General features: G+C 36.9%; 1 protein-coding gene across 1 annotated transcript in view; it reads left to right on the forward strand.

Moving 5' to 3' along the window:
* LOC107296270 (bifunctional epoxide hydrolase 2-like) overlaps positions 1–8552 on the forward strand; it is a 61489-nt gene that overhangs the window by 37133 nt on the left and 15804 nt on the right. The window contains exons 11-12 of the mRNA XM_015825617.1: positions 3894–3979; positions 5443–5554. Coding sequence (XP_015681103.1) covers positions 3894–3979; positions 5443–5554 — 198 coding nt within the window. The remainder of the gene's footprint in view (positions 1–3893; positions 3980–5442; positions 5555–8552) is intronic.

An 8552-nucleotide genomic window follows, 5' to 3' on the forward strand; every position in this document is an offset into this window, starting at 1 on the left:
ACGGATGGAAACTAATCAAGGAGAGAAGCAACCTAGAACTAAGAAGAAACTTCCTGACAGGTAGAACAATTAATCAGTGGAACAACCTGCCTCCAGAAGCGGTGAATGCTCCAACACTGGATTTTTTAAAGAAGAGACTGGACAGCCATTTGTCCGAAATGGTGTAGGGTTTCCTGCCTGAGCAGGGGGTTGGTTTTAGGGGTGGGGATTGTGGGGGGGAGTGTGTTGGGGATTATGTGTGTGGGACTTGGTTTTTGGGTGTCAAGTAAATTTTGTTGTATATGTATACTATGTACGCACATACAATGACAATAAATAAATAAAAATATTACTTCACTAGTCAAGTAATGAAGTGTCTGCAGCCTCAGAGAGCATCAAAGACTCCACAATAGCCACCAAACTCTTTGAATACATTTCTATCACCTTAAATGTCAAGGAGAGTTTGGAAGCTCCCAGATTGTGTGCCAAATGTATTTGTATCAATTTCTAGAAAGCTAATAATACTGTATCTTGACTCATCTCTAAAAGAAGGCATCATGTTGTAAATTGGTTATGCCCCTCCAACTGGTGGTTTTATATGGTACAGTATAGGAAATGCCAAACCTCACAAACCTTTGCTTCCAACAAGCAAATTAGGAAAACCAGATTTGCTTAACAACGTATGTGACTTAACAATCATATTATTCACTCACAGTTGTAAAATTGGGTCTAGTCATGTCATTATTTTCTTAGTGACCACATCACTTAGAAACCGAAATTCAGTCCAAATAGTGGTTGTAAGAACTATTTGTGATCTGAATGGGGCATATTATTTTAGATTAGGCTGCACCTTCCATTTAAATAAAACATTATATATAATAGGGCTGTTGTACTTTTCGGTTCTTTTTCCAAATTACCAATAATGTGGAAAGTACTCTCGTTTTATTTTTTTTGTTTTATTTTTGCTTCATAATGAGTTAAAGTTTTTCACCAAGAGCTTTTCTTTCCCGATTTTGACTCATGCTATCAAAAAAGACTGAAAAGTATTTTTATAAAAAATCCAGAAATCCTGTATACTATTCCCTATTAATTTGAAGCTGCTTTTTTTCCCCTTTCTGATAGAATACTGCTATCCAGCTATATGTGATTATACACAAATGAATATGAACAACACTCTACAAACTGGACTGGAAGAATAAATTGTTTAACCCAATTTTTAAAATGAATGTTCAGTTTGGAGTGTTAAAATATATTTTTCAGGTGAAATAAAAACTACATCAATTCCATAAGTATGCCTCAATTTCCAAACAGGGATAGGTGTTACTTGGGAGTGGAAGGGAAGGGGGGAAATAGATGGCTTTGTTCCATTTTCTTTTTTATTCTTTTATATTTTGTCTTTCATGTGTGCTTTCTTATTGCTGCATTTATTACTCAAATATATCTAAAAGTAATACATTAATTCCAACATGAGAAAAATGTGATGTTAATCTAGGCAACACGATATTAAGCTATGTTTTAGAAGGTGAAGGATGTGAAGAATATTTGGAGGACTTGAATATATTTTTTTTCTAAAATAGTTCTTACTGCTTGTCATAGTGGATCTAGTGCATGGGTGTCAAACTCTCAACGTGATGGACATGTCACGACATATCGCGACTTTTTTCTCATTCCCAGCAATGCGGTTGGCACGGTTTTGGCATGATGCATCTGGCCCGCGGGCTGGCAGTTTGACATCCTTGATTCTAGTGGATCTTATGTATTTTCCAACTGCTTTGCTTGTCATCCAACCCCTCCAGCTGTTATGCTGCCTTTTGTATTGCTGCTATAGAAGCTTGCATCCTCTCATTTGTTGGTTTGCAATTTGTAAAAAGCACAAAGCAGTGCAGTGATGATGATGAGGAGGAGGAGGAGGAGGAGGTGGTGGTGATTTTCATGAGCAATAGCTCAGAAAGAGAAAAAGAACATTCACAACTCTGATGGAAGGTGTAAGATTGACACCATGGTAAATGTTGTGCTGTGTGAGCAAGTTCCACTATGTAGGTTATTCTGGACATCTGTTCTACCTTACAGTTAAAGAATAAAAGTGTGGGTTCTTTTATAAAACTACTTCAAGCTTTCCAATGCTGCAGTATGCTGAAATGCTTCGCTATCTTTTCAACTTCCTAATCTTTTTCTTTCTCTGCCAAATTATAAATTGCTGAAAAAGCCAACCCAGTTTCTACCCTGCAACTCTGCTAATGTCTCTCTTTGCATTGTTAAAAGCAAAGGGGGATGTGTTTTCTGATAGAGGTTATTATTATTTTTTTGCTAATTTCCCTCACTGGGGGAGGTAAAATGTTCCTGACTGCTCTCAACAAGAGAGAGAAAGATATCATGGCCAATCACATGTTTTGCATATAGAATCCCCAAATTAAGTTGTTGGTATCTCAAGCTGTTAGGCTCTGGCAGTACATTGATTTGAATTATCTCCCTCCATCCTAGGTCCCTAAGAGCCAGGGCTGGAAGACGGACAATTATTTTGACATGTCATGGCTTCTACAGTATACAGGCATACTGTATTCCTGGATTTCCAAATGGGCAGGAGGAATACATAAGGATGGGTTTGAGAAGACGTGGGTTTGGAAAGCCATGGATTTGCCAGGAAGCTTTTGGTCCGTTTTTTCTAGGATGTACTTGAAATGAGCTTCCTCCACAGGATGGTTTCTCCTCTCTATCCTGGGCAGCTGCTGAGTTTAACCTTTCAGCTCTTCCTAGTTCCCTAAGGAAAATTTTTTAGTAGCAAGTAATGAACTTTGTGGAACTTTGACGCATCTCCTTTTGCAATAAGGAAGGAAAGAGATTGGAATAAGAATAGCTGAGCATGAGGCCTATTTTGTACAAACAGATGGTGCTTAAAAGCAAAAAATTGTCTTTCAAGTTAAGTGAGGAGTTGATGCTCAGAATTAGATTTTTTCCCCCTCCCGTTTCTTCTTTTTCAAAGTAATTTGGCAGGCTGCTTCCATTAAGTTAAATGACTGAACCAATGTGTGAAGGCATCCTATTTAGTAACCTCAATCTAAAAATGCATTTTTTTTTCTCGAGGTGAAATAGTAGCTTAATAGCTGGTGCTTTGTGCTTTGTCCTCCCTTTTCCATTGAAATATAGCACCAAAGTAATGCTATTTCCTTCTTTATGTAAGGGATAGCACATTTTTTTGGTCTGGCTGAAACCATTGGTTAAATTGCTGTGATATTGTCAAAGGTTCCTCAAGCTCCAGCCTCTGGGGAGGAAAGATCATAATAAAACATTGGTAAAAAGGAAAGAGGCAAGAGTAGAAAGTCATCCTCGGACAAACGAAAACAGGATCTTTACAATTTTAAGTTATAAGGTAGTAATCGTGATTAAACAAACCAGCAGCTGTGGTATATAGAGTTTGCAATCCTGAGCTCAGTAGGTTGTCTGAATTCTCAAACTTTGGTGCCTGTGTCCATATCTGAAATATTGAGATCCTATTGTAGGACCCCTCATAAACAGGCTGACATCTTGTATTTGGCCAGTCAAGAAAGCCCATTTAAAAATATTAAAATGATATTTAAAAATGATTATCATCAAAGAATTTGAATATCCTATTGCTTAACTTTATCTTTTGGGGGAGGAGAGGCGCTGGGCACCTTTCCAATAAATAAATAAATGGGTGCTGCAGCTGCCTGCAATATACATTGCATATGAAAGAAAAGAAGGAAGGCAGGAAGGAGGAAAGAGAAAAAGAAAGAGGAAGGAAGGAAGGAAGGAAGGAAGGAAGAAAGAAAAGAAAGAAAGAAAGAAAGAAAGAAAGAAAGAAAGAAAGAAAGAAAGAAAGAAAGAAAGAAAGAAAGAGAACTGTGCTTATGGGAAGACATGAGTACTGAAATTATCCTTTTTTTTTTCCTTTCTAGAGCATTGTTCAGGCTACATTCATTGGTCATGATTGGGGTGGTGCCACAGTGTGGAATATGGCTCTCTTTTACCCAGAACGGGTCAAGTAAGTTAATTTCTCTGTGACATTTGCTTGCAAAATGTATGATAGTGTTGGATCAAACACCAAAAAGTGCTCATCACTTGGAGTTGTGAGCAGAAGTACAATATATAATTCAGTACTATGTCTTACAGTGTATAGTACATACTTACTTAACAAAATTCAATATGTGGGTAAATTAGCTTTAGTTGGTAACTTTCAACCTTTTTGCATCAAATTCCATTTTTATTTGTTTCCAAATTTAATTAGAAGAATCCATGAAAATGTCATAAGTCTCCTGTTAACAACTTGTCAGATTTTACCCTCCTTCTCCTTTGTCCATTACTTTTTGAGCCATTTTTATTTTGTCATTATTCATCTGCCTAAATAATATATTAATAGTCATCTTGGTTCGTCTCCCTTTCATTGTATTGTTTTAAATTCTATTTCATTGTTGCTGTCTGTCCAGGATTACTTATACTTTTTTATCCTTAAAAAATATGACGTATCAGAGGCCAGCCTTCTCAGTCTAAGGCTTTCCGCATGAGTCTAGAGCAGCCAACCTCCCTTAGATGTCAAGTTCTTCAATTTACTTTTCTCCCAGATTTTAGCATTCAGCAGGTGGATAGACCAATAACCATATGTGACTGGAATTTGCCTTCCTCCCTCCCTCCCTCCCTCCCTCCCGCTCCTACACAATTTTTTAAGCTATTTATTTAACAATATTTACAAGCTACCTCAGTTCATACAGATTTTCAGTAACAGAGAACAATTCCAGTATAGTATGCATCAGAATTGCTGGTCATATTAATTTATTGTTATTTTGAAAATACCAGTTTCATGGTAGCAATTGTAATGCAATACAGAGACAAGAAGATAAGAAGTGCTGTTTGGTAGTGAAATATTGTGGAATTGTTTAATTAGAATGGCATAGATTAATAACATAGGATAAATATTGTCTTAATAGTTAATATTATAAACCAAAATATTTACTCATAAAAAGAATCCTGCTGGATTTAGAGTTATCTAATTGAACAGAAAAATATGCATACAATAATATTCCCCTTTGTGTTCTCCATTCAGTAGTTTTTAGAGACTTGTCCATTTTGGTACGGGAGCAGGACCATATTGGGAAGGACTGTCGCAGGCTAATGACTATTTTTTATATTTTTTCCTAATATAGAACTTGTATGCATGATTTTTTTTTACTTGTTTACATTTTCTCAGCATTTCTGGGTCCTGATACTTATTTCTTTTTGTCTAATAAATGTTTATTATATTTTTATTCCACTTTTACTCAAGGAAACTATAGTCATCTAAGATTGATTTATATGTTAGATTTATATCCCAACTTTCTTCCAGGAGCTCCAAATGAAGTACACAACATTCCTTTCCTCAAACTCTCCCATCCCACAACACGAAACCTGTGGGATAGATGGGGTAGAAAGTGATTGACAACTCTCTGTCTCAATATCTTGCTTTTGTTTTAGGGCAGTGGCTGGAATAAATACACCCTATTCACCTTCAAAGCCTGGTGTGGATATTATAAAAATGCTGGAAGCCATTCCTGTATTTGATTATCAGTTCTACTTCCAAGAACTAGTGAGTATTATAAGATACAAATTTGTACTGTATAGTTGGAAGACTGAGGCTGTATTGGAATCCAAATTTGGAGTGATCCTCCCATCTTCTTGGGTCCTTGTCAGAGCATGCACAGTCTTATTGCGCTGAGATAACCCAGGAGTAAACACAGTAAACAGTGGTCTATATTAAATGGTGGTTTATCTTACACTATCTACAATATCATACACCAGGAACAATATACATACACGTGTTAATACAGCAGTCTTCAACACAGAACAGTTACAGCAGGAAACAGAAGAGAGAGCACACGTCTGCAGAGCCTTCCCTTTTATACAAGCCTCTTAAAGAGATACAGACCCTGCTTGCTCTTAAAGGGACATAGACCCTGCTGAGTCATTCCCAATATTACATCATACATTACATCAGCTGATTAGCTTCTAAATCATCACCTTGACAGTCCTTTCTAAAGAATGATGAAAAAAAGTTTGGGACTGAATGTAACATACAAGAAATGGAACATCTGACCATGACTCATGATCAGAGGAAGAGCAGGAGACAGTCTATAAGGGAATCCTTAAATTACAGGCTTTCTATCTCCCTAGTCAGATATCCTATATAGCAGTCAGGCAGTTTTAACATATACTTACTGTAGAAACACGTAGCTGACCTTGACTAATCTCAAATAAGTTAATCAGGGTGAGATCCACTTAGCAAAATAGTTGGACATTCCAAAATAGAAAAATATTCCCAGACAAGGCTCTGCCAAGATTAGCTCTGTACTTATTTTATTAGTGAACAAATGGTAAAAAAAATGTCATACAAATGTGGCCTAATGTAGTTTGCCATCCAATCTATTAATGTGGTCACCATGTAGTTATGTGAGTTTCAGGGGCCAAGTTAGTGGAGGCTGAGAATTCTGGAGTAATGCTATCTTAATACTTGCTTGCTTAGTTTAGTAATAGGTAAATAATAGGTAAATAATAAAATATCTAACTCCATTAAATTAGTGGAATTACTTAAATGTTATAATTCTATTGATACAGCTATAAATGAATCCCAGTAGAAAAAGAAGGAGGGAACTGAAATCTTGTCCCCCTCCGAGCACTCTACTTACTGAAACTGCTAACCAATTTTATTTTGCATAATTTAGAACTTTTAGTACACTGGGCTGGAGGTTTTTCTTGGCAGCGAATGTGTGTTGGCAAGTTGTAAAAGAGAGATTTAGACCTGAGAACTCAAACCCAAACTTGTAAGACTGCCATATTTTTTTATTTTTTTTTGCCTAATTGTAATTTTTACAGGCCACTGTAATGTTGCTTCTCCAGCACAAAGTGGCCAGTCCTGGCCGAAGGCTATTCCTGGAAAAAGAGAGAGAATGTTTTTTTTTTAATTTGAAGATGAGATTCTGATGGTTTCTGGGGGGGTGAGGGAGAAATGGGAACATACATACTGAATCAGGTATATCTTCCTTGTATTAAATTCTAGACCACCAAAGTCCATTGCCTTGTCATTTTTCTTGGTGCTCACAATTTTAATTTAAAGGATGAGTATTGAAATTGCCCAGTTGCTTCTCAAGTTCTCTTGATTGTTTTATTAGGCCTTTCTTATTAAAATGGATCTTGGTTCCCAGTTCCTCATCCTCTATGTATTAGTGTGCTTAGGCTTGCAGCAGTGTTTGATGCCTAAGAAAGACTTATATCTCTTTAACAGGTTTTCTCAACCTTGGCAAATTTAAGACACATGGACTTCAACTCCCAGAATTCCTCAGCCAGCATCTTGAAATCCATGTGTCTTAAAAGTTGCCAAGGTTGAGAAACACTGCTCTATAGGGGCTGCTCAACTCTACTAGCCACTTCAGTGTGTTTGAGGAGTGCTTGTAAGGTTAGCTAAGAATAGGCAGCTTGTAGCCTAGGAGTTTGATTTCAACCTCCTGGTTCCCCAAGCAATTTAAAATTATGGTCAATTGTGATAAATCTCTGTTTTCAGTTATAAAGGATTTTTTTCTAACACTTGTGAGAGTTGTCACATCAGTGTTTTTAATGTATAATACATGTGAACATTACATTGTATAGATGTCTTATTCCTGTCATGCACCCCCCCCCCCTTTATCAATATAACATCAGCAAATGAATCAAACTGCCTATTTCTTCTGCAGTCTAGCAGAAGAAATGGAGGCAGAAAATAAACATTGGCTGAAAGTTGTGCTTTCTCTGAAAATATTTTTGTTTGCCCACAAAATAATTTCAGAAAATCATAGTTTAATGTTACATGTGAATATAGCCTCTCTGTGTTTACCTGCTTCTGTATTTGTTAAGAGAGGATTGTGAACTGATTTTGACCATTGTAGGGAACAGGTTGTGATATTAAATAACTTCATTTCTTCAGGCCAGACTACTATTTCATTTACTGTATGTCACTATTCTCTCCTCTGATGAATTCTGGCTTTTATTTATTACTAAATTTCCATTATGCCATTCCTTTAGGATGCATATGCAGGCTTTATGCGTCTTCCTTCACTTTAATCCTCATAGCAAAAGCAACACTGTAAGGTGGGAGTACAAATCATCCAGGAAGCTCAATGGTCAAGTGACAATTTGAACTTGGATCTCTCCAATCATAGTCCATCACCTATACCAGCCTACTCCTCCACCATACTGGTTTACAAAAGAAAACATGGTGAACATGAATGCAGTGTGATCCTCAGCTCATAGAGCTGCCCACAGCCAAGGAAAAACTTTAAGTACTGGAAATGAACAATGTAAGCCAGTATTTCTAAAGATTGGCAACTCTAAGATGTGTGGACTTCAACTCCCAGAATTCCCCAGCCAGCCATATTGAAATCCAATTTAAGTCATCACTTGCATTCTACAGTCATATCTCATCAGCAATTCAGCTTACAGAGTTAGGAAGAAATACTGCTGAGGCTGAGCGCTGAATCACAGCCCCACTAGGCTACAGAGTAATCTAATTTAGCTTTGCAAGAGAAGGCTCTATTAGTCAGAAATCAGACAATGAC

This window comes from Protobothrops mucrosquamatus, unplaced genomic scaffold (assembly GCF_001527695.2).
Source record: "Protobothrops mucrosquamatus isolate PMUCROS unplaced genomic scaffold, P.Mucros_1.0 scaffold2718, whole genome shotgun sequence".
NCBI classification, from domain to species: Eukaryota; Metazoa; Chordata; class Lepidosauria; order Squamata; family Viperidae; genus Protobothrops; species Protobothrops mucrosquamatus.